General features: G+C 38.4%; 1 protein-coding gene across 4 annotated transcripts in view; it reads right to left on the reverse strand.

Moving 5' to 3' along the window:
• Positions 1-9,401: 9,401 nt before the first annotated feature.
• Positions 9,402-27,710, reverse strand: part of SAMD4A (sterile alpha motif domain containing 4A) — a 326,230-nt gene continuing 307,921 nt past the window's right edge. For all 4 annotated transcript variants that reach the window (XM_069082336.1, XM_069082339.1, XM_069082337.1 and 1 more), the window contains 2 exons: positions 15,240-15,323; positions 9,402-9,614 (listed from right to left, as the gene is read on the reverse strand). In XM_069082336.1, coding sequence (XP_068938437.1) covers positions 9,586-9,614; positions 15,240-15,323 — 113 coding nt within the window. In that variant the 3' untranslated portion in view covers positions 9,402-9,585. The remainder of the gene's footprint in view (positions 9,615-15,239; positions 15,324-27,710) is intronic.

The following is a 27,710-nucleotide window of genomic DNA, read 5'->3' on the forward strand; positions in this document are numbered from 1 at the left end:
ATTCCCAGATCTTGTTATACAGTAGACAAGAAATGATTGTTGATTGATTGAGAGTGTATGTTGATTGAAACCTTATGGTGATAGTTTCAGGTGGACTGTGGCTCCTTGAGAGCAAAGACTGTCTTTTACCTTTCTTTGTATTGCCTGTTCTTAGTTCAATGACTGGCACAGAGGAGCACCTCAGTAAATGTTTATTGACTGACCGACCAGAGACAAAACAGTTGAGAAAGATCTTGGAAGATACTGTTAAGAGCTGGTTCTAGGACTGAATAGGCTGAAGAAAGTGGGCTTATTTAGGAATTTATACTTCCTTATTTAGGAAATTATACAATGGTTTCAAAGATCTCAAGTTATTTCTGACATGAAGCCTATCTTTTTAACACCAATATCCTTTTGGTGATGCTAGGAGTTAAAGAACAACACAATGTCCAACAAATCGAGAGTCATAGGTGACTAAAGGGCTATCATTAAGGGCTGTATATTGGGCATAAGCAGGGATAGCTTGTATATCAGAAATGGCCATGAAAGCATCCACAAGGAAAGTATGTGGGAAACAGAACGATATATCAAGAGTATGAGGGATGATAGATGGACAGCATGTTCAGAGACCCAAAGGAAAGTCTCTAGCATCATTTTCAGGGGTGTTATGGGCAGATAAAGACAAGAGTCTCACAGGATGAGAAATCATAGAGGGGTTGTGTTCAGCACTTATTGAAGGTACGTTCACATAAAAGACATCATGGAGCCATGAAACTTCTGAAGCATCAGACACAACCAAATCAAAACTTGGGCTTATGAAAAGATCATGGGAATTGCTTTTTGTCCTGGCCCAAATGGACAAAATGTTAAGCACAAATTAAGTCACAGTACTTAGGTCAAATGTGGACAAATTAAGTTGGATACTTTTAGCTGATTTAACTATGGAGGATGTCAATTAACTTATAACATGGGAACTGAAAAACAGCTCAGAAAAGAAATAGGACAAAGAGAGACATTTTCCCCCCACCCCCAAACCCCCTTGCTGAAGAAATGGACTTGTTTTGAGTCCTTGTGTTCCCTTACTTTGGGTTGGACTTCCTCTGCTTCTGAATAGGTTTCCCCCTCAATTTAATTTTTAAAATCCCCAGAGTATATCCAATTTTAAAATATGCACACCAAGTCAGATATAAACACTAATCTGTTTTAAAAGGTATGAGCTTTGTAAGATGGCCAAAAAAATTTCCCAGTTGGTTAAAAAAAACAAATACTACTCCAAATACATTTAAATTGAATAGATTCCATAGAGCAAACTCAGGCACTGAGGCTCTGTTGTTTATACCACATAAAAACTAACATCTGTGACTAATAGTTCCATGAGCAAACCTGGTAAATGTGTTGGTACAGGTCTTAGTGAAGCTGAAAAATCACTTGCCCCAAAGGACTCCCCAACAATCAGTTACTACCAGGTATAAATACAGAACCCTTATGTCTGAGCCTTTAATAGTTTACATCAGTGTTCCCCATCCCTGTGTCTTGTTGGTCTGTGACACAGGGATAAACTGAATCAGAAGGAAGTATGGGGAGTATGCTTTCCCTCTTCTCTCCACTAGGAGCTATTATTCAATACATCTACACTTCCTTATGAGACATACCCATTATATGAATCTAAAAACAAACACATACACTCTCACAGCACATCCAAAAGGTTATTTTGTTTAGCCTTCTTGGCAAAAAATTTATGATGTTGAATGGAAATCCCAAGGCCTCATAAGAAACCCAGGTCCTCTTAATCTAGCAAAGTAGACACAACATGGGCAAGCTAGGTGGAGTCAGGAAAATGTCTTCCTGAGTTCAGATTTGGCTTCAGACACTTAATCAGCTTTTCACTTAACCAGTCCAATCCTGGGCAAGTCACTTAACCCTGTTTGCCTCTGTTTTCTCATCTGTAAAATGAGCCAGTGAAGGACAGTATCTTTGCCAAGAAAATCCCAAATGGGGTCACAAAGAGTCAGATGTGACTAAAAATGACTGTACAACAGAGGCAGCAAGGTGTGACAGAAAGAGGGCTGTCTTGGAAGTAAGAAAACCTAGATTTGAGTCCTATTTCTTCTGCTAAGTAATTTTATGATCTAAGGTATTTCTTCACTCTTCTAAATTTCTTTCCTCATAAGCAAAATGGGTGATATTATACTAGGTCATTTTCTTTTTCTTTTTTTGAGGGGGGAGGGTAGGGAAGTTGGGGTTAAATGACTTGCCCATGGTCACATGGCTAGTTTTTTTGTGTTAGGTATCTGAGGTCAAATTTGAACTCAGGTCCTCCTTACTCCAGGGCTGGTGCTCTATTCACTGTGCCACCTAGCCTCCCCAACTAGGTGATTTTCTTCTTTCTTTTTGGAGGGAAATTGGGGTTAAATGACTTGTCCAAGGTCACATGGCTAGTTTTTGTGTTAAGTGTCTGAGATAAGATTTGAACTCAGGTCCTTAGGTAATTTTCTAAAGTCTCTTCTAGCTATGACATTCTGTGCCTCTATTGGGTCAGGAGACAGAGGCCTGAGCACTGTATCTCATTTAGTCACTTAATTGCATTATCTTCCCCTCTCCCACAACCTCCATTGATGTTTTCTCAGCCACATAAGGGTGACATTAGGGGAAATGTGTTGCATTGGTTCCCTGGCTTTTGGTATTTATATACATTCCTGGTTGTCTCTCAGATCTGAGTTACATGGTCACATGTTACATGAGGATTTGCTGAAGTGACAAGAGCTGTTAGGGTCAAAATATTCATTGAATTCTCATCTCCCAAGAGAGTCCCTTTGGTGCAGGCCTGAAATGAATAGACAAAACAATGCATAGTTACTCCCTGGTTTTGTGAGTTAAGGATCTTTCCCTGCAACTATTGGTGAGGGATCAGATGTGTCGAGTGGTTTGACAATAGCAAAAACTGAACTTGAGAAGTGGAAGGGTTGAGGACTGAGGGCAGTTTTCTTTGAAAACATGAGGTTTGGGACAGAAATATCCAGAATGGGGGCAGCTAGGTGGCACAGTGGATAGAGCACCAGCCCTGGAGTCAGGAGGACCTGAGTTCAAATTTGACCTCAGACGCTTAACACACACACACACACACACACACACACAAACTAGCCATGTGACCTTGGGCAAGTCACTTAACCCCAATTGCCCTACCTTCCCCCCTCCCAAAAGCAAAATATATATATATATATATATCCAGAATGCATGTTGAAAGCATAAAACACAAATATTTTTGTACATCCATTTAACTATCCATTCAGTGCCAGGGTGCAGGACTTGAGTTACATCACATTGGTTCAATGTAAAATTAGTTTATTATCACTATGTATCCATGTGAACAGAAACATTGTGAAAGTCTTCTCAGAGAACTCTGGTTAGCTCCTAAATAATTATGAAGGCTTTAGAGATTACACTTGATGATGTACTCTCTATAAAACTTCCCTCTGCTCCCGGGCTGAGAAGAGTCCAAACCCGAAATGGAATGGAGTGGAGTGGGTGTGAATGTATCTGTGACCCAAGAGCAAGTAGTTGTTTTCTTTTCTCTATTTTGTACCACCCCCGAGTCTGTCTTCCATAGCATGGATAACAGAATTTATTGAATCCATCAGCATGAGTGACCCCCCCCCCCCCCCCCCCCGAAAAATGCAGCATGGTGGAAAGTGTGCTGCATTTGGAGTTAGGAGATAGAATTTCATATCCTGGACTGGACACTTACTGTATGACCAAGTGAGAATGTGCTTCTCCTTGAGTCTCAATATTTTCATTTGCAGAATGAGGATAATACTTGAGATCCTTACATAAGAGGATTATTTTAAATCAAATGTTTTGTAAACTTTCGAGGGGTCTAAAAATGAAAACTTATTAAAGCTTTTTTAACTTTTACTTTTCTGCTTCCACTTCTTGGGCTCAAACCCATTGCCGCCTCCTTTAGCAACCATATTTGGCTCCATAGACATTAGCTGTCATTCTCTAAAGAACAGTACTTAATTTCCCTTGTAGTGTCTTTGCAAACTTAACGATAGGCATAATTCTGTCTCAAAAATGAACTTTCCCAAGCTGTTACTGGTGGGTTATGAAAGAGCTGCAGCTTTGTCTTTTAATAAACTTAGAATGAGGTTCAAACTTATAAGCAAAGGTTTTCATTCCATTTATCCAGAACCATGGAAATTGAGGAGCAAGGTGAAGGTAAATAACTCTTTAAAGATCAGAGAAAGATTTTAAATCAAAGATTTGATAACTTTCCCACTTAATGAGGGATTCATTTATTGGCAAAACTTGTGAACTGTGTATAGTCACTTAACCTCTATTTCTCTATCTCTGAAATGGGGATAATAATAGTACCTATCTCCCAGAGCTTTTGTGAGGACCAAATACAATAAGAATTATAATATGCTTTGCAAATCTTAAAGCACTATAAAACGTTATTATTAATACTAATAAGTAACATTTATATAGTACTTTACTACATGCTAGGCACTGTACTAAGTGCTTTACTACATCTACTACTACCATTACTATGGCTACTGCTGCTGCTGCTGCTACTACTACTACTACTACCACCACTACTTACTACTACCACTACTACTTACTATGACTACTGTTATTTCTTTTTCTTTCTAAGACATGGCATTGTATAATGGGATAGTGTAGGACACTGAATTTGAAAGCTGTGAAGACCTGGGTTCAAATCCTGTCCCCAACACTTATTAGCTATGTGACTTTAGGTAACTTCTCTCTACCTCAAGTTTCTCACCTTGAATGATGAAAAAGTTGGATACTATAGATTCTAACATCTCTTCCAACTTGAAGTCTGTGATCATATGATTCTAATTAATCATACTGTCAAAAAGGGAAGAAAAAGGCCAACACACCCCAGTGTTACAAAACCTTGTATTAATCATCTCCCTTCACTTTCAATATATGAAATATAGCCATGATTTCTTAGTTACATGGGAGGAAATGAGTAATAAATACATTGTAGCAAGTTTAAACCACAAGGGTGTTTTCACTGATAACATTTGAAAACTGTATACTTGCAAAGAAGGGCATTTCCAAACATTAGTACTTCTGTATATCAGTAAAGCTTTTTACATGTAACAAACATGCTATTTTCATATATGACCAAAAATTTAAAATATGCATTGCTTGGCAACATAAACTAGGCAAAAATATCCCTTTATGCACTAATTTTGTACAGAAAAAGAGGACTAAATGCATGCATGTACAATATCTCTTGCTCGCATGGGGCATGCAACAACAAAAAAGGCAAAGCTTGTTTAAAAGTCAGCTTACATTATGCATAAATACATAAGGGTTATATATTAATAAGGGAGGAAGTATTCTGTTTAACATTATTAACATTCCTGTTTTCTTCCTATTCCTCCCAGAGGAATACACATTCACCTTTAAGTAAAGATAAAGGAATTACAAAAAATAAAACTCACTTTGCAAACTCTGATGATTTGTATAAAATCAACATTAGTGTTATTATAGCTGTGTGTGCAAATTATACTTCTGCAGGATCTACTTGTCATCAGGCACATTCAGAAAGCCTAAAGTTGTATCATCTTTCTGTACCCCAAACTAGGGCTGACTGCAGAGATTTCTGAAGGAGAGACAAACTTGGGTTCTGCTTATTCCCTGTGCTTCTTCTCTCCTCTTTTCAGTTCTCCATCCTCTGTGTATAAAGTCCAGCCAAGTCCAGTGGCAAGCATGTCCTAGCTCTGGTTTTGAATCTCTGTATTTGTCTGGGCTGGAGGGGATGCTCTCAAGTTTCTAGTTAACAATGGAGAGGAGACACAAATCTTCTATCTGTAGCAGACTGGGGATGGGGTGGTGCAGGGGTGAGGGGGGGAAGGGCTGCTGGGAATGCTTCCACTTAGTGAAAGGTAGAAAATGACACCTCAAATGAAAAGCATGTTTCCCTCAATGTTTCCTCAAACAAAGGGTGATGGAGGTGGGGGGGAAGGTAAGAAATGGGAAAGGGTTGTGGTGGTTGTCAGCTGTAGCCCTATTTTTCGGTACCAATCAGACACAAGGATTTGATAGCTTCTTGGCCCAGAAACCATCATTCTTCAGACCGTATAGGGTCTATTTGGCTTGCCAGCCATCATTTAATAAGTGGAACCCAAAGCATGTGAGAACAAATCAGCAGCAATGTTTCATGTTGTATACATAGAGTGTGTGTCTCTTCCTATTGGTAATGGTAAGAAACCACTATGAATAAAAAGCACCAATAAAACATCATACATAAGGATAAGAATATTGTAGCAGCACACCACTGTACCTGGAGCACTGTGCAGAGATGCTAAGAATACATCGCTGAAATCAGAACAAGAACAAAAAAATATATGTAGTGAAAGTCATTATTCTGATTTTTTAAAAAATCATCTTACATTTGCTTATTATAAAACAGTTGCATTTGGAGTAAATGGGTAAATACAAAAAAAGGCACTGCCGCTTTATTACTAAATATCTGACTTCACAGCATTATGCATGCAACTGGTTTTTTTTTAAATAAATAGATTTCTTTTGCTTTAGGATTTTTTTTAATTGAGCTCTATACCTGCAGTCAATACAGGCCCCACATAGAGCAGGGGTAGTCTTCTAAAATTTAACAGAAACCCTGTTTTTTTTTTTTTTATTAAAACACTAAACAGCAAAACACAACTAAAAAGATAATTAACCTATACACAGTCAATGAAAAATAAGCTTTAAAAAATGACTGATGTGGTTATTAATAAGAGATATTATCATGGTTACCAGCCACAGCAAGGTACTAAGTAACATATCCAAAAGTATATCTCTAATAATCAGATAACCTTTGCTTCTATATTCAGTAAAGGAATAAATAGAAATTCCAATTAGCAAATAATTTTGTGTCATTTTCCTTTTAAAGACTTCATGCTAATGCAATCGTATTCACAATTTCTTTTCTGAGCTGCAAGTTTTATGTAGCTAGAATTGCTTAGAGTGCAACTCAAGATTCAACACTCTCTCATTTTTTATACCAGCCATGTAATACTGTGGTTTCTCACCCTCCTTGCAATACCTTCTTGCACTCTGAATAAACCTTTCCAAACCCTTCTTTTCTTTCTCATTATCTTCACTATACCTTTAAACAATTCATGCTGTTGTACATGTGATCATCCTTCCTAACAACAAAATGCAAGAAATACAGTTTGTTACACACACACACACACACACACACACACACACACACACACACACACACACACACAGCAAATGCCATGAAAATGGCATCATGGCATTTCCTTGGTTAACAACAATAACAACACAAAAGAACATTTACTAAAAATGCTGCCTCTTTCTGCACATGGAGTTGGATCTTTAAATTGGGGACACCAAATTTTAGGCCCGTTCCTTTTTTTGAAATGTGATTACATGAAGCAACGTTCATAATGGTGCCCTACAAGGCCTGACTCCAGTGTCGTGAAAACGACTCTCTCACAGAATATAAACCAACTTTTAAAGTCTTTTCACCATAGAGATGGTGTATTTTTAGACTGATTATAAAGAAGGCCCTTTCTTCTGTGCTTTGTTAATATAACTAAAAACTGTAACATAAATACAGTGATTCTCCTAGCCTTTCATTCAGTCAATTCAGATCTTTAACATTATAAAAATAGCATCCAATTTGCTCATCTAATGAACTGGCTTTAATGTCATCTCCCTGAACCTGCCTCTTTGGCTATGCATTGATACCAAGATTTATACAGTCCAGCTTTCTAGTACAGACGTTGACTCCTGTTTGATTTCCTTTAATGCACTTTTCACAGCACCAAACTCTCTAACTTTCTTGCCCTTAAGAAAGGGTACCATCTTTATGATACCATCACTATGTAATGACATCTTTCTTCTCTGTGTGTGGAAAGACCAACCAGCATCACAGAAAATCCCTGATTTAAACCCTGCTATCCTACAGGTATCTATTACAATCATAAGATTTCTCTTTTCTAAATATTAGTCCCTTCGTTTCTTGACCTTCCTGCTTCTACCCCCACCTTCAACAGCATCACAAAAGCCAAGGGACTCTGTGCTTATTAAGTGTGGAAATGGGAAGCACAGACAGTTTTCCCCCCCTTTTGTTCACTTTTGAACATTGGTGGACAGACTGTCCCCATTTGCACCCTTCATCCAGAAGTCAACTTATGCCATTCCCCAATGGCTCAGGGCCCCTTTTCCTCAGTGATTGAGTGAAGGGACCACTCTTTATAGGGCTCATGCCCTATCACTCAAGCTAGATTCCTTCTTCCTAAGCCATGCTCACTGCTTATGTGTACATGGCATATCCACGGGGGAAGTACAAATTCCCTCCTTTAAAAAAAAATATTCCCTCCTTACTTGCTTCCCTCCTTAGGCAAATGTGTGTGCAAACACCTTTGAGTGTCAGAGATTTTTTTCTTTAAGCTAATAGCTTGGGGAGAAGTTGGTGGGGGATTGGGGGGTAGGGGTGGTGAGGGTGAGGGATAAGAACCAGGAGATAGAGGATTGATCAGATGGGGCTCAGTGAGTGGAGGGGGAAGAGATTCTGGGCTAGAAGCAGATCCATGACAGTAAGGGTGCAGCATCTTTTAGAAATCACCTTGTGAAATGAGAGAGAAGCCATAACACTGATCACATGACACTCTCCTCTTTGCATCATTCACACTGCGTCACCCCTTCAAACTACATCCCCAGCCTTCTTGTCAACTTACATCTCTGCGCTCCAAAGTTAGAAAACAAAAAATCAAAACCATAAACCCCATCAGTTCTACATGCCAGTGTCCATCTTTCCTAGAAGCAGAGCTTGGCAGCCATTTATAAAAACGCAATCCTGCTGCTATTTTAAAAATGAACAGAGAGAATAACATCCCACATCATCATTAAGAACAAAAATGCTTTACAATATGAGAAACCCTAACTGACATCTTTACATATTATGTACCCTTTAGATTTGTTATTATGTAAACAATACACAAATTGAAGTTTATCTGAAATTTAGTTGGAGGAAAATGTCTCCCTTTCCACCCCCTTTCCTAAGTGGCCCTATATCTCTGGTTCAGGGCAGAGCCTCAGGAAAAGCCAATCAATGAGAGACATGAAAGGTGAAGCTGTGAGATGCCACCTTGCTTTGGTCACATGCATCTTGACTGATTTTGAAGCCAGGCTCTCTTCTCTACAGGGATTCCCTGGGGCCAGGGTCTTCTGCTTCCCGATGACATGTTCCATTTATATCTTTCTTGCTGTTGGAACTGTCCATTATTTCATTTGGGAAATCCCTCACGAGACCCACCTCTCCTCCCCTGTGTTTCCACCTCCTCCACACTCCCCACCAACCCATTCTACTCGCTGTTCTACTCTTGACGTAATAAACGACAAAATAACCAATCCCGGGTCTAATGATATGTTTACAAGGACGACCTACGCTCTCACAAAATCAAAATGGGAGAGGGACCAGGAAAAAAAAAAGGTTGCAAAGTATCTCAGAGGATCCTGTGCAAGTCTGAAGATGGCTGACACTGGACCCGCAGCAGTCGATTTCACGGCCAGCGCGGTCACTAACTCCTTCAGTTTCTAGATAGTGGAGGTTCGGTCAACCCCATCTGAAAAAAGAACACAGCAGGAACGAGTGAAGTAAACATTAGGCACACACAGCTAAATATTTTATTGGCCACTAAGTGACTACTTGCATGGCAGCAAATGTGTTTATAATACTTCCTCTGACTTGGCATTTGATCAGAAATGATGAGTCCATGGAATTTTTTTAAACTACCAGTTTTGATGAAATATTATGACTAGGATAACTTAAAACTAGTCATCCTGGATTTTTATCCCTAATAATTATTTTTTCAGTAGAGGCAGAGGAAGAAAATAGAAGTGCCTTCAGTCTGAGATTGTCTTGAAATTATCCTCTATAGATCTTATTTTGTACAAAGTTTTTGCATATTATTTCTCTCCTTAGAATGTGAACTCCTTGAGGGCAAGACTATTTTTGACCTTTCTTTATCTTGCCAGTGCTTGGCAAGAGTAGACATTTAATAAGTGATTGTGGACTTGATTAGTTTATGAGTCTTCTGATTTCTATATTATTATATACTATTGTTAATTATGTCAAGAGAGGACTCAAATATGAAGTGTGGATGGTACAAATTCCAGGGTGACCCTGCATGAAGAACCATGAAGAAGAAAGGTGATGGGACCCTGACTCTACTCTGGAGTAATTTCTGGCATGTTAATATAGTAGTTCTCAGATGAGGCATTTTGAGGCAGGAAACAAATGACCTGTAAGATAACAAATGTACTTTAGACACATGAATACTTTTCACTTATTTCTTGGAGGAACTGCATTTTAGGACCTTACCCAAAAGGTCAGTGGAAGATCAGTTGCCATTGAGTCCCTAACAAGACTGTGATGAGAATTTTTAAAATTTCATTTTATTCAATTTTATTGCACTGTTCCTCCTGGAACATTTTGGTTAACTGAAGCCTGTTTCTTGTTAATATTAACCTCACCTGACTAAATAACTGGACTTGTGAATGATAATATGAAGGGAAGACTTTTTGACATTCCTCAGATAAGATGACAAAGGGGATTTTGAGCTTCCCAAGCTATATGTAAATGGAATTCTCCTTCTCTGAACTTTTTGGTTATCTCTTTGTGAAATGTAAATTTTCTCCACTCAATTAATAAGTCTATTATGTGAATCCTCTAAAAGTAATTTAATTTGTAAACTACCTTAGTTTACCTATAGAGTCCCTAAGGTTTGTTTCCTTAGGGGATGTATGAGATGACTAAATTTGCTATGTATGTAAATATTCATTTTTCTGTCTATGATGTAATTTTGTTTACAAAAAGCCTTGTTAAAAATCCTAATCTTCATTTAGGGTTACTTTTCTGAATCCAGAACCTGTGATCAAACATAATAAAAACTAGGTTTTTACCTCTATAACTTTTGCATTGTGGTAAATTTTCATGGCAGTAGTAACTTATCACATCTCCCATATCAAGATCTATAGCTATAAAGAATTCTCAAGGGTCAACTATCTCATTTCCTGGATAAGAAAACTGAACCTTAGAAAAGTAAAGTCACTTGCCCAAGGTCACACAGGCAACTTTATTGTAGTAGATCTAGGATATGAATCCATGTCCTCTGACTCCAAAATGGTGTTCTTTCTACTCTCTTGTCTTATCTTTACCCTGATCAACCATTCTGCCTGGGGGTGTTGTGAGGCTCAAATGAGATAAATGCCAGGTATATTATTATCATTAGCTACAGCCACTAGGCCTCCAGTCTCCATTCTCTGAGCCTTCCACTGCACTTCTGCTTAGCTACAGCAATGTTTATAGAGAAATATAGAAATGTGCTGATAAATATTTAACAATCATTCTGTGGTGAGAGAAGGGGAATGTATACACACATACTTTTAAGTTTAACTGCATTATGAACACTTTCTTAAGTCTGGAAAATCAACAAAAATTAGATATAAACTTCTGAATTGTAGTAATTGCTGATTTCTGGGATGTAAATGCTCATACTGAATATTTAACAACCATCTCTGGCAAGCAGGTTAGAGCTGGTTCTAGCATATCCCTGGTTCTGACTCTTAGGCAGTGGACTTGACCTTCATGCTTACTGATAGGCCCTATTAATTATATCTAGACTAGAGCTCTTAAGCTTTCTCATTTTCCATGGGGTGGAACTTCAAGATAATACCTTCCTGCCCTGCATGGACCAACTCTCCCTCCTGCCTTCTGAATAATATCAAACAACAACAATAGCTGTATTGAAGTGATTGCATTAGAGGGACCTAGAATTATCTATAAACTACTCCTTAGGCTGAGAAAAAAATCTTTTGGTCCATGCCTATATATTCTATAATTAAGCCTAAACTCCAAAAGTGAAAGGCACTCTAGGTTTCCAGGGACCCCTAGAGAATTCTGTACAAATAGTTCACAGCATTCATTGGAAATTGGGAGAATAGTGAAGGGAGAGCCCAGAATAATTTCTGAAATCTCATTTCAACATTTTCTATTTCCCATCTTCATAAACTATGAATAGAATTTCTCACCAGCAGGCAAATGGTCAAGAGATAAACCAGCAGGAACAGGGGAGAACGAGAAAAAAGGTAGCTAAAAAAAGAAGGAAGGGACCTAGATTACCCTTACCCATTAACTGGTTAATTAGCTCCAGAATAATCAGGACTTGACTGTAAGGATCTCCATACATTATGAACAAGCTACAACTTCCAGAACCATAGTTTGGCATGCTTTGGGTACTGTTCCCCTTCTGTAGGAGCCTAGGAACAAATAAGCTGAATTTTGGGTGTTCTTTAACACTCAGGGATATTAAAGAAAACATCCTATAGTGACTGATGAAAACCTCAATCAGAAGGAATAGTAACAGCACAGCCTATGAAATGTTGCTATCAGTAGTGGGTCAGGGCTGCTTCTCCCTCTATAGTTCCCTGTCAAATTATCTTCCCGATGATCCTTGAGTTAGGAAAGATATAAGAGAAGATAAGAAGGAAAGGAAGGAAAAAAATTGGATGGATGAAAGGGAGAAGGGGAAGAAAATAAGAAAAGAGAAGCTAAATAGGAATTATAAAGTAAAGAGGAAATAGGCTCAAACTATAAGCTGAAGGTATTGTTAGCTACATGGAGGAACTTCCTAACAACTTTAGCTACTAGAATGAACTATTGGTTATTGAGAACTCTAAAAATAATACCATCCATTTGAGATAGGTAAAGTAGAATCTTGACTGGATTAAATAAGCTGTTCCTAGGTGATACAGGTTCGCTTCTCTCTCCACCAAAACTGAAATCAATCCTTCTACAACAATCTCCAGCAAGGCAAGGGCATCACCTCCATGGGGCTCATAGCCCAGAGAATGAATGGTCATGGTGAGAGGGCAAGCCATTCTTTCTTTCTAAACCTGTCCTGCATTGAATTTATCATCTGAGTTTATGCCATTTTTCACATGGCTTCCCATCAGGAGGTATTACTGAGAAAAAAAACCTAATAAATAATGTAATAAATAAATAAATAAACATTTATGTAGCATGTTAAAGTTTGTAAAATGGTTTATATATATTATCTCATTTGATCCTTCCAAGAATTCTGTGAGGTGGGTATTATTTTTATCTCCATTTTACAGATGAGGAAACTGTGGCTAAGAGAGATAAAATGATTAAATAAAAACAGTAGCAAAAATATCGGTTCAGAATGATTTTCTCTAAGTATCATTATGGATGGAAAATTAAATGTTTAATCAGACACCTTTCTCTTCATAAAAAAGTGACATTGCTAATGAAAATAATAATGCTGATAGAATATAAATAAAATTCCAGTTGGCCAGCTATAAATATAATGCTGTGAGGGAAGGTAAGTGTTCTCCTTACTTAGAATCAAATTCATCAGAATCTGAATGAGAACCTGGGCCCAGTCTCCTTGGTCTAGGGAACTCCTGCTTTCAAGTGTTCCTCCCTCCCATTAGCAAATGCTCCCCTAACATGTTGAGATTGAGACAATATTAAGAAATTGAGCTTGCTTTAAACAACAATAATTTAAAGAAAAACCTACCAGGTTTTTAACCCATGTTGCCTCAATATGAACTAGGGACAAAGATGTTGTGGACCCAAATCTTGCCCTGCTCTTCAGACTCATGTTGTCCCCATTATTTCCCAAGGAAGCTCTTGGCTCAGAACCAGCTCTCTGGGGGACATGAAGTCAGGATGGAAAATGAGTGTCCTCCTTTAGGCACCAGGGGAAAAACAGTGACTATTATGTCTCCAGGTCTCAGTAGCTGAGACTTTTACAGAAAAGGCTCTTTAGAGCAAGCCAACAGCAAACTGTGGCCCATGGGCCAGATCTAGCCTCCTGCCTGTTTTTGTACAGCTTGTAAGCTGAGTGATTTTTATATCTTAAAAAACAAAGCTTGCAGGCCATACAGAAACAAGCAGTGGGTCTGATTTGGCTCATGGGACATGGTTGGCCAACCTAGATTGTCTGGATATGTCTGCCATCCTCTCTGCCATGAGTCGAGAAGGAATATAGTGAATCTTTGCTACTAGAGTCTGGGGGCAGCACAGTGAATAGAGTACCGGCCCTGGAGTCAGGAGGACCTCAGTTCAAATTTGGCCTTAGTCACTTGACACTTAACTAACTGTGTGACCTTGGGCAAGTCACTTAAACCCAATTGCCTTGCCTTCCCTTCTCCAAAAAAATTTTTTTTTAATTTAAAAAAAGATACTAGGGCCCATTGGCAGCCAATTGTTGGACTTGATTGAAAAAGAAAAAAAGGAAGCCAGTGATCGGGTATAGAGGAGGATTCCTATTATTGGAGTTCCCCCATTAAGATGGCAGAAAAGGACATCTGCTCTGCTAGCTCCACCAACCTTCCCCTGGGGAAGAAGCAGCTGAGTTTGTGCTCTTGATTCATGACAACAAAGACCCAACTAATGCAACCCATTTGGTATAAGGAGGTAGATGGAGGAAATGTCTACCAGGGTGGCCCTAGGAGATAGTACAGCATTATCAGGTCTGACAAAGTAGATAGTGGAAAGACACAGTTCATTTTGTTAGCTCCACATATGAGCTATGGTTCTGCACACCACAGCCCACTACATTGCTGACTTCAGCCACTGGAAAACAGCAGATTGTTAATGTGTTGCCGAAATGGAAATTTCCTTGTCAAGGATTCGGGGAGTCAGCCATCAGGCTCTACTTGAGTCATTTGGAACTTTAAAGATGTAAGACAAATAAGTTTGTTAGGATGTTTCTTTCTACTATTCACTATTGCTAGTGAAGGTTTGGCTGCGCTAGGCCCAGAACAGGGGCTTGGAGCCTAGAATAAAAGAAACCGGATTGTGCAGAGACACATCCACAATAATGCCCCTTCTTGTTTTCTCTTCCCTCTCTGACTGCTCAAGGCATTAGAGTGATTTAAATTTAAGCTGGATTTGGTGGGCCTGGTTTGAACTGCTGGGGAGAAGGGCAACTTAGTTCTATCAGCAAATAACTCATTTTCCAAAAATGAAAGAAGCTAAGGGATAGTCCACGGGGGTGATAGAAGTCATTCTAACATATTCCCAAGTGAATCCCTTCTTCCCTCCCAACACCCTCTTCTCCCCACCCTCCCCCTTCAGGCAACTAGAGCACATTTTGTGAACAGAGGGTTGTCAAGTGCATTCATTCCCTCAGCCACTTTGGATAAAGAAAGAAACTCACCCCCAAGGGCGTGTTCAGTCATACTGAGGCACAAGGATTCTAGCCTGTTGTTGATGTCAGGTTCTGTCACTGGAACCTGGAACTCTGCAAAGGGCAAAGGGTGATGAACATTGGTGATGAACAATCTAATGCTCTAAACTTACATAATGTAAAATCTGGCTCAGCTGTAGGGGAGCTTTTTCAATGAAGTCTTGGGGTGTATTCTCAGTGAAATGTCAGTTGGGTTTGCAGGCTAAGAAGAGAATTTATTTTCTGCTCCATTTCAATATGACCAAGCACACACTCTTTTGTACACAGAGATTACCACAGGCACTAGTAGATTACTTTGGTTAAAATAAGCTGGTCCCAACAGAGACAGTGACTGCTCCCTAAATTCACCTCGAAAAGGGCCTACATTCTAGGCATGCTGCTATGGGAAGTGTGACCTGCTGAAGGACCAGTAGGGAATGGGGAGGGAGGGATTTCAATTTCTAGACTATGGAAAAACTCTGAGGATACAGATGACCAGCTTCAGGCCAATTAGGTTGTCACAATAATTACAACACTAATTTCTTCAGCACTTTAAAGTTCACAAGGCACTTTCTACACAACAAACCTGTGAGGTAATTAAGCACAAGCTTTAGCCCCTGTTTTACAAATGGGGAAACTGAGGCTCAGAAAAATAATTGTATTTTAATCCAGGTATTCTTACTCCAATTCAGTGTTCTTTATCTTTTACCAGAAGATCAAGGATAAATCTCTCATCTCTCATGGTGGGAGGGCCCATTAAGACAAGTGATAAAACACTAGGTCAACCTGAGTAAGATTAACTGAGTGAGTTTATTTTCAGAAAATGTAGGGGCAGCTAGGTGGTGAAGTGAACAGAGTACTGGCCCTGGAGTCAGGAGGACCCGAGTTCAAATCTATCCTCAGACACTTAACACTTAACTAGCTTTGTGACCTTGGGCAAGTCACTTAATCCCAATTGCCCTGCATTTCCACCCCCCCCCCCCCAAAAAAAAAAGAAAATATAATACTCAGGAACTTTACAACAGCACAGCAACTGACCAGACAGGGAAGGCTTACTCAACAGAATGGAATCAAGACAAGGACTGTGTGCCCAAAGTACCTGGTTCTGCTAAATCCTAATAATCTCTTAAAGTTTAGCTTTAGTACCAGCATGTGAGGCCTACCCTAGTCCATGTTAGTTTTTCTTCCTTTTGAACTCCTACACACCATCCTCTACCACTCATTTACATAGATCATGTTGCCTGCTATTGTTAATTTTCTTTTTATGTCATTTCACAATTTGGTTATAAATTTCAAGAGAAGGGGCATCAAACTTCATTGATAACATTGTCCATAGTTTCCATCCACAATGCTCTGCAGGGGAAAGGCTCCTTTTGTTTTTTTTTCTTTCTAACCCTGGTACTTAGCACCTGGAGTATAGCACATACATGTTTTTTGTTTTCCCACAGTTAAGTTTTAATAAAGGCTTACATCATAAAGAACAACAACTTGGAAAGAGTTAAGAACTTGGAATAATGCAAAGACCAATCACAATTCCAAAGGACTTGGCATAAAGGTAACGACTGAAGAAGCAGGATGAGATATGAGGTTTCTGGACACAACAAATGTGTGGATTTGTTTTGCTTGACCAGGCATATTCATTACAAGGGAGAAAATAAATCTTTATTGGCTGATAATAGACATTGAAAAAAGGTTTATTGATCAAATTGTGGGAAGAAGAGATAGCTACAGCTGTGAAGAATTATAATTCTCTAAACTGGGCACGGTGGTACACACCTGCAATCCTAGCTTACTAGGGAGGCTAAGCCTACTGGGTCTCTTGAGTTTGAGAGTTTCTGAGCTGTAGTGGAATAAGCTGATCTGTACTGTTTGGCATTAATATAGTGAGGTGGGGAGGGAAGGAAGGGGAGAACCAGGTTATCTAAAGAAGCAGAAACTGGCCAAAGTCAGAAATCAGAGTGAGTCAAAATTCCTATGTCAGTTTGAGTGGGATAAGGCTCGTTGTTCTTCCAGCCTAGGTAAGGCAAAAAAGGAAGAGGAAGTCCTACAATGGGAAATAAAGGGAAAATAAAGCAGGGAAGTAATTTAGGCCAATGGGTAGGGTAGCCTAGATTTGAAATCCTGGATCTGAATTTGAACATATTGGTGCCTTAGCTATTAACTGGGGGAAATAAATATCTGCTATCTATTTAACATCATAAGTAAAAGTTATTTAGAGGTGATTCTCAATTTATGTTTTATCCAGGACCTCTTTCTGGCTCCTCATTCTTTCTCCCATTCACCCTAAGTTCCCCCTGCCTCCTTTTTCATTAGACATTCCCACTACCTTCCCCACCAGGGAATATACAGTGACAGAAAAATAAAGTAAAACACTGGGATATAAAATGTTATTTCTTATTAGAATCCACTTGTAAGATCTGGCTGGAAAGAAGGATTAAAGTAGTGATTAAAAATGAGAATTTTTATGAATGTATACATGCAATCTTTATCCTCCATAATTGTGGATAATTGAGTCAAATGTTATCTAAATTGAAGTAGTATTATATATAATAATAATAATGATAGTATTTATATATTGCTTTGCAAATTTTGCAAAGTGCTTCAATATGTTATTTGATTTGGTCCTCACAACAACCCTAGGAGATGGGTGCTATTATTATGCACATTTTTCAGATTAGGAAACTGAGACTGAAGTTAAGTGACTTGTCCAGAGTCACATAGCTAGTAAGCATCTGAGGCAGGATTTGAATTCAAGTTTCCATGAGTCCTAGACCAGCACTATGCAACCTAATTGCCTCTACAACTCAAGCAATCTAAAGAGAAGTTCAATGACAATGGGCATATTTTTAAAATCCTGAGGCCGCCTTCTCAGATCAATTCCTAACATAAATGGAACTAGAAGGGAACCATATTGCTAATATGTATAGTTAACAATACCAGAATGTGTCTCTGAGGAAGCCTTGGGGCCAAGGCAGGATATAGTAGATCAAAAGGTTTGTTCAGAGATAAGGTTGGAAGGAGAGATACCTTTTGGTTCTTAAGACTAGTAAAATCAAACAGAGGGGATTTCAAGGAAAAATTAAGGGGATACAGTGGGATTTAGTTAGTTGGAGAGGGCCTTGGCTAGGGAATCAAGCAGCTTGGACTTCGAACCCTGGCTTCGGGGTTGACTTCTCATAGTTTCCCTATCTTGACTCTCAGGAAGAGTATTTTTGCATTGTGGTCCATCCACGTGAAAATCATATGCATGCAAAAATTAGAAGTCCTACAGGGTAGGAAATCTATGAAACAGAAACACACACAATTTTATATATAGCTCTTTGACAAATATGAAAAAAAAATCAGCAATTATAGCCATCCATATGCTCATTGTAAAATGTAGTTTACTCTCCAGATATCCCCTTTAAACAAACACTGTGGAGAGATTTGGATAAATAAAGATGCTCGACATTTGGAGAGAAGTGTTTCAGCTGCAGGATTTCTTGCCAACACATAGCAAATGCCATTTTCCAGGCCTGGTGGTGTGTGTTCAAAAAAAAGAAGGCTGGAAACTGCAGAGCTGTGCTCTCCCCAAAGCCAACTAAACCTTGCTGTATTGCTCTTTTAGGTTGAAACAGTGTCTGTTTCCACCTCCATCACCCCCACCCCAAGCACTTAAATGATCAGAAAGGAGTAATATGAAAACGTTCATAACAACCCCCTCTTCAACCTGCTCTGAGAAGCATGAAGTCTCAGTAGATGTCGATATGTCAAAATTTCAGTTTCCTAATACTGTGGACTTTTAAATTGTGTTTGATAAAAGCAGATCCACAGCATCTCATTACTTACACAAAGCAGAAAACAGAATGTCGCATGGCATCCATAACAGGCCTGAACCTCTTGGCAATGATTCCCTTGGTATGTGGGGCTCCTAATGAAAGTTGTAGAGGAACAAGGGAGAACCACTCTGGCCCCTCAACCTAACCACTGGGTTCAATACTACAGAATACTATAAATAAATAAGTGATACCTCATTTGGACCAGGATGCCAAATTTGCTGCAGACCACAGGGACTTATCAAGACAATATGGTGAGTGAAGCAAGCAATCAATTAATAAGCATTTATTAAGCTCCTGCGGTATACCAGGCTGTTAGGCATAGAAGTGAATAAAGAGCTTATCTCAAAGTCAGAAGATGAGGAGGGTTCAAGCCCTGCCTCTGACACACTGGTTGGCTGTGTGGCACTGGGTAACATTTAACTTCTCATTATCCCAGATAGCTCTCTTGCAGGTTACAGAGCTGGTATTGATCTGCATTGGTGAAAGGAGTTACTCACTAGAAATTGGAGGCCCATAGAAGTTAACCGACTTGTCCAAGGTCAGAGGGGTATAAAGTAGCAAAGCCTGCATTTGAATCAAAATCTTTTAAACTCCAAATCCACAGAATTATCACTTCTACAAGAGGTCATTGCGGACCCTGGGTAATATTTTGACAATATCACTGCCTTCCCTCCTCAACATCCAGACTGGTATTCTTGAGCTTCTGCTTTCAGATGAATTTTAAAGCAAGGTCCTCATCTGAATCCCTTATTGATTCCATCATTGATGCTTACTGAATCATTCAGTGAATTACTGAATAAACTATTCAATTATGGCAATTTTGTAAACTGTAAACTTCTGGATCTTAGGATAAAAGAAAATTCCCTGTATCCCCTTTCTCCACAAGTGTCTAATAACTATCATGGCCTTCCTCCTTTTCTTGATTTGTAAGAAAAGATGTGAAACTTGTCCATACTCAGACAAGGAAAATATTCAGATAACCACTAGTGGTGTTCTTTTCCCCCTCTTTCTCTCATCAATGTTTTTGCATTTGAACAATCCCTAAATGAGAGCTAGAATTATGGGTAGCAGTTGAACAGTAGGGAGGCATGAAGTTTTGGAGTAGAGAGGATCTTGTAACTTCCTTGAAATCATACTATGATATGAAGGTGGCATTACTTGGTCCCATATTCAATTACATGATTTCCTATGGAGCTCTGAGCAAGGAAATAGTCCCCAATTCATGACTAATGACTTGGCTGACTAAAGTTTCTCTTAGACTCTTGTTGGTTCAATGAAAAGAGCACTGAATTCATCAGAACTAATGTTGCTTTTAAAAAAAATTATGAACTCAACAGATATTAACAAACACAAACATTTATATGTATGAAGAACAGAAAAGAGGTCTATCATACATTGCTTTTTAAAAAAAGTTAATCAAACTTAACACAGTAGTACCAATATCTTCCTCAGCTCAAATCTGACCTTAATAGTTGTGTCGCCCTGGACAAGTAATTTAATCCCGTTGGCCTCAGATTCCTCATCTGTAAAATGAGCTGAAAAAGGAAATGGCAAACCACTCCAGTCTCTTTGCAAAAGAAAACCTCAAATGGGGTCATGGAGAGTCAGACTTGACTGAAAAATGACTCAACAACAACAACAACAACCAATACTACCCTGTGCTTGTCTGTGAACTTTTCTTTGAACTTTCCTTCACTTTCCTGTGAATTCAAAAAATTTTTTGGGGGAAATTCTTTTCTTTTTTATCTTACTATCACCACCTTTCATAACTCTCCATCCCTCAAAGTAAAAGCCCTCCCTTATAACAAACAAGTTAGTCAAGTAAAACAAATTCATTAATTGGCTGTGTCTGAAAATGTATGTTTCATTTTGATCTTTTAGTCCTTCACTTCTCTGCTTATAGATAAGAAGCAGGATTCAAGTTTCTGGAGTCATGACTTGTACTTATGTTGGTCAGAGTTCCTAAATCTTTCAAAGTAATTTTCCTTTGCAGAGCTATAATTGTATAAATTGTTCTTCTTGTGCTGATATCACTCTTCAAAATCTAACCTAAAATTTGTTTCTATTTATAATTTCATTTCTACCCTTAATTCCATTTCTAATCCTTATCCTAATTCTACTTCTAATTTAGTTTTTAACCTTATTTTCATTTTTAACCTGAATTCTTAATTCATAGAAGTAGGGGGTATGCTAATAAATGTTTAACAACTGGTTCTCTGAAATAACACTATACACTTTTAAGTGTAATCTACATTATTTATATTTTCTCCATCTCTTTCTTAAGTCTAGACAATCACCAAAAAGGATAAATCAAGCACTGATTTGAAACATCTGTCAATTCCTGGTATGTATATGCTCACACTGAAAATTTAACAATTGGCTTTCAGGAAGCTAGTATGAGCTGGCTCCATACCCCTGCAGGGTTTCTCTGAATCAGTCTTTTTCATAATTTCATAAAGTACAATAATATTCCATCACATTAGTATACCATAATTTGTTTAGCCATCCCCTTCCCCCAGCCCCCCCCAAAGGAACCTACTTTGTTATAAATTAATTGCTACACATAGCCAATATAGAAACATGTTTTGTATGACCTCATTAGGTATAATCAAAATCAAATTGCATGCCTTCTCAAGGGGGGGGTAGAAAAGAGTTAATTTGGAACTCAAAATTAAAAAAAATTATTATTAAAAACATTGTATATAATTGGGAAATATCTAATAACATAAAAATAACTTTTAAAACAATCAATTCATTGCTACTGTAGCTCTGTGCCCCCTTCCCCAAACTTTCAATTGTTATTTTTGTAGATATAGATCCTTTTCTTTTTTCTTTGCTCTCTTGGAGGTATGTGCCTAATGGTGGTATTCACTGGTCAAAGGTATAAACAGTTTAGTAGCTCTTTGAGTATTATTCTAAATTTCTTCTTAGAATGGCTGGACCATTTCACAGTTCTACCAAAGGCACATAAGTATACCTCTCTTCTCACACTACAACTGTTATTTTCTTTATTCATTACCTTTTTCAATATAATAGGCCTCAGAGATATTTTAATTTGTTTATCTCTTATTATTGCTGACTTAAACATTTTTTCATGCTTTTTATTTTTGTTTTCCTTGTATATCTTGGCAATAAAACTTTATCAGAGAAATCTTCCCAGTTTACTGTTTTTCTTCTAATCATGGATGCATTAATTTTGTTTGTTCAAAACCTTTTCAACTTTAAGCAATTAAAAATGACCATTTTATCTCCTGTGATCCTTTCTATTCCTTGTTTGGTCACTGGCACTCCCCCTAACCACAGCTATGAGAATTATCTTCCCTCTTGCTTCTCTAATTGATATGTCCTTTTGAAGACCCAGCTTTAAATCAAGTTCTATCATTTACTATCTTTGTAAATCCCAGAAATTAGATAAGAGGTTCCCTGAGGTATCCAGCTCTAAATCCTGTGATTACTTCATGATCTTTTCAATCTCTACTATCAAGCTTACTAATGTGAAGAATCAAGTGAGGAGGACCAGTGGATCCACTTGTGTCCATAGTGTCCACAGATCTTGCTGTTCTATGAACTCATTAGTTAAGTTCCCAAAGGCAGTTTAAACTGGATCAGCAGGAATAGTGTCATTTCTAAAATAATAATCATTCTTGCAATTTTTAAGCTAATTTTCCAATGGAGAAAACACATCCTATATTTGTAATGAATGTGACTATTCTCTCTCTGGCACCAAACCTTTTTGGGCACAAGAGACAGCTTTAGTTGTGGATTATATTAGTCCTAACGTGATCTAGTCCTTTGGGGAGACCAAGTTTGTATTTCTTACTCATCTCAACATCTGGAGAGAAGTAAAATCACCAGATCCCTCCATTATTTCACTCGGGGAAACTTCTAAAATCTTTCCATGAAGAAACAAGCCTAAAAATAGCCCCCAAAATTGCCTCCAAGGGGTTAGTGAGTTCAGTGAAGCTCAGGAAAGAGGGGAGGGTCATGCTGATCCTGGTAGGCTCGCCATTATACGAACGCACAAGACAGGGTTAGGTTCTAGCTCCTAGCTTTTCCTACAGTCCTGAGATGGCCAAAGTCTTCTATAATCTCATCTAAATGATTTTCAGTTTGCAGAAAATCAATTGATCTTAGACTACTAGTGTTCCCACATGGTTTTAAGATGGTTACATTAAAGACATTGCTTTTTTCAGGAGGAAGGTTGTACCTCACATGAGACCTCCTTTTGGTATTCAGCTTAAGGGCTGGTTATCCTCTATCCTACCATGCTATCAAAAAGTCCCTGTTACCATAAAGGTAGAAATCAATTTCCCAATTCTGGGATTTCTGTTATTCCAATATTTTTAAACATTTCTACTTGAAAGTATGAACTCCATATACTTGGAGGTATGAAATATTAAAACCAAAGAATAGTGAATCTGAGTGGAAAATTGTAGCTGTAGGGGAGAAAACAAGCCTGGCAAGTCTCTAGGAGGCCCTTTTTTCTTGGCCATTCCTTGGCCAATGCCTACACTGTTGTTATAGGTTCTAGCTTAACTACTGGTCAATGCTTTCATTGTTGTTACAGGTACCAGCTCAATTACTGGAAAGAAATAACTGTGACTCCCCATTAAGATGAAAATGTGAAAAATACAAATACCTTATGTTTTAAAAAGGCACTAAATAAAACGATGGTCAAGAAGACCAAAGAAACATCAGTAAGCTCCTCTAATCAATCCAGGATTGAGAGAGAGAAAAAAAGAGAGAGCCAAAAACCTGAGAGTGCTCAGAGGGAAGGCAGAAGCCAAAAAAGTCTCAAGCAAATGGAGCCTAAAAGTCAGTGGGACCTCGGTCCTGGCCTGTCAGAGCAGCAAAGAGGGTCAAAACCAGAGATGCCTTTCTGGAGAGCAATCTGGAATTATGCCCAAAGGGCTATAAATACTTTCATACCCTTTGATCCAGCAATACCACTCCTAGAGTTATACCCCAAAGAGATCATAGAAATGGGAGAAAGACCCATATGTACAAAAATGTTTATAGCAGCTCTTTTTGTTGTGGCAAAGAATTGGAAATTAAGGGGGTGCCCATCAATTGGGGAATGGCTGAACAAGTTGTGGTATATGCATGTTATGGAATACTATTGCGCCATAAGAAACAGGGAGCAGGCGGTCTTCATATTTACCTGGAGAGGCTTAAAAGAACTGATGCTGAGCGAGAAGAGTAGAACCAGGAGGAATTTGTACACAATTACAGACACAACGTATGTGTGATGACCAACTTTGATAGACTGGACTCTTCTCAACAATACAGGGATATAAGTCAATCCCAAAAGACGCATGATGGAGAGAAAAACGTGCATCCAGAGAAAGAACTAGAAAGAACTAAATTTATATCCAGGTAGAAGCAAAATACCTGATCTTTTTCGTTCTCTTATTTGATTTTATGTCCTCTTTACCATTTTTCATTCCAGCTGGTACAATCCATCCTTATAACCTGACCATTGTATAATGTGAAAGTATTTACAGATCCTATACTTGATAATAAGCTGCCATGGGGGAGAGGGGAGGGAGGGGGACAAAATGTGAAATTCAAGGAATTGTGGAATTGAATCCTGTAAACTAAAAGGAAACAAACAAATTAATAAATTAAAGTTTAAAAAAAAAAAAACAGAGAGATACATCATTATGCGAGGAGAAAGAGCTGGCAATTGCATCAACATCTCAGGGAACTCCAGGAGTCCTGAAATCATTGCTGCTATCTATACTGCAGCTTGATCCAGGACCAGCACAGTGTCTGAGACATCACATGGTGACCCATAATGTCAAATACTGCAGAGGTCAGGGAGGATTAGGATTGAGAAAAGGTGGTATCTCTTTCCAAGGGAGTTCTACTGCACTTTTCACTGTTCCAGGTGCTCTTTGTGAGAACTCATGGATCAGTCATATCACTAAGACTTCTGAATGTTATGAAAATGTCATGAAAAGCTGTGAACTGTAAGTGCCACCATGAAGATTGTATCTGTGGCACTAAATTATGGGTTGAGTTCTAAACCCTAATCTTATGATAGCATTCCCCCGACAACTTTAAATGATTTTCAAAAATTATGAACTTAGTAGTACCTCCACTAAACTCAAAGAGCCAAAGGAAACCCTTGGGATTATAGAGGTCCTCCAGTCTAACCTGCACTTGAAGCCTCTACAATATTCCTGACAAGGAATATATTATCTCTACAATATTCCTGACAAGCTTGTGTCTTGTGGTGGGGAGCAGAGAGAATGAATCAGCTTTAAATAGATTATATCATGTCAATAGTGTTTGAAACTGTGCAAAAGCTTTCAAGTGTAATTATTTATAAAAGAAGAGGTGCACTCTGGGGATCTATCCCTCATTCTTTCTTCCTGATATGTTTCTGAGTATGTTGCCCTACTTGGAAAGAGGAGGGAGAAAGAAGCATGGCCTTCAGCATACAACATGTGGTTTGATGTAGGCAGCCATGTGATGTAGGGGGTAGAGCAATAAGCCTAGAGTCACAAAGACCTGAATTCAAATCTAGTCTCAGATACTTTGAGCTGGGTGACTCTGGGGCAAACCATTTAACTGTGCCTCAGTTTCCACATCTATAAAATTGGGATAATAACAATACCTACCTCCCAAGGTTGTTGGTTATATAACATAATATGTTATATAACATAATAGATGTTATATAAATGATAGCTATTGTATTATTATTAAAAGAAAGAAGGTATGAACACTTCTCATTTTTGCCTCTCTTCTGAGGTCTTCTGAGCATGGGTCTATGATAATTTAACATCCACTTATCTTCCTACCTGGAACATCAATGGGATCATGGCTCTTTCCATATCAGATAATGCACTTTCCAAATTCTATCTGAATAATCAGTGCTGAAGAAAATGAAAAGAAATCTTAGCAGTAAGAAAGTGTATAAAGAGAAATGTGCATGAATGAAAGAGTTCACTGATGAAGAAATATACTTAAAACTTTTGACTTTGCTTAGCATGGTGCTTTAGCAAGTGTCTTAATAAATATCTGTTGATTAAACTGTGCTGCACAGGCAACAGTGATCTTTTTCTCTCATCATGGGAATTTTCATTCATTTTAATGGTAGTCCTACAATAGTATAATTAATGAAGAATGGAGTCTTGTATTTAAAAATATGAAAAAAAAGACTTGTAAAGCTAGGGAAAAAAGTAGAAATAGGATTTTGACCAGAATAATGTTAAGCTGGGATGTATAACACAGCTGTACTAAAAAAAATATTTTTCAATGAATGATTAAGATCAGTCTAGGATGATATAACAAACTACATTCTGTTGAGGTAGACAGGCAGCTAGATGATTTTTAATATTTTCATCAATAAGGTGAATGAAAGAATAGAACACATATTCACCAAATTTTCAGGTGTCATCAAAGCTGGAAATTTGGAAAGAGTGGTCTTTATAGGGGAAAATGTTATCATTTTGGAGAAAATTCTACATGTTCCTGATACTGCCTGCTACTCCCAACCTTATTCTCTTACATGGTCTTCAAGGCCCAGCACAAACGCTACTTCCTTCATACAGCCTTCCTGATTCTCCCAGACATCAGCCATCTCTTCCTTATTAAATCTTATAACATTTTGTATTTGGTTACTATACTTGTATTATAATTATCTATATAATTGTCTTATCTTCATTATTAGATTGTAAGCCAATTAGGGACAAAGATCATTCTTTTTTAGTTTTATAGCTCCACCTGCATAGGGAACATGATAGGTATGATGTAATACCGTGTTTCCCCGATAATAAGACACTGTCTTATTATTTTTTTTGGACAGAAAAACACCAGAGGGCTTATTTTCAGGGGAGGGCTTATTTTAATGAACATTGACAGCAATTTTAATAAACAGGTAGATGTGAACAAAAAAATGTACGTTTATTCAATAAGCAAATCACTGGGGAAGAACAGGATGACGCGCTCACTGCTGCAGCTCTGGTTGGATGCAGCTCGGAGCGCGGCATGCGTTTCACCCGGGGGGGGGGGGATGGTACATACAGAGGGTACCGTAATGTAGCGTGTAGCACAGGGGATCACCTTCACTACAGTAGCAATCTCAATAGGGCTTATTTTCGGGGGAGGGCTTATTTTAGAGGAATCTTACACAGTAAGGGGAGGGCTTATTTTCGGGATAGGTCTTATTATCGGGGAAACACGGTAGACAGTGCTGGACTTGGAGTCAAGAGAGACATGATTGAAATCTGTTCTCTGACACTTACTAGCTAGCTATGTAACCATGCAACAACACTGAGATTCAATTTTTCTCAGCTACAAAATGAGGTTTTCTAAGAGTTGAATGATCTGCAAATGGCTCAATTCATTCCAGTGTTGGACCTTAACTGTTGGGTGAGTGGCCTGAGTCAGGTCCAGTTCGCCATAATTACTATCAGTGAAAGCTGGAATAAAATGTCTTCATGGCTCACACCATGGTTGAAGTAGTGGAAGGGTAATGCAAATATACAGGATGGAGAAATCAGATAGATACAGCAATACGGAACACTGTAACAAGGGCTCTTCTAGTAGTATATGGGGCATCTTCTCAAAGGAACAAAGAAAAAGGCCTCAACTAATGTAAGTGATTACCTGTGGACACTAGAGAAGGATAATAAAT

The sequence above is a fragment of the Petaurus breviceps genome, unplaced genomic scaffold (genome assembly GCF_028583685.1).
Source record: "Petaurus breviceps papuanus isolate PSGF00001 unplaced genomic scaffold, PetGlider_PUasm1.0 164, whole genome shotgun sequence".
Taxonomy (NCBI): domain Eukaryota; kingdom Metazoa; phylum Chordata; class Mammalia; order Diprotodontia; family Petauridae; genus Petaurus; species Petaurus breviceps.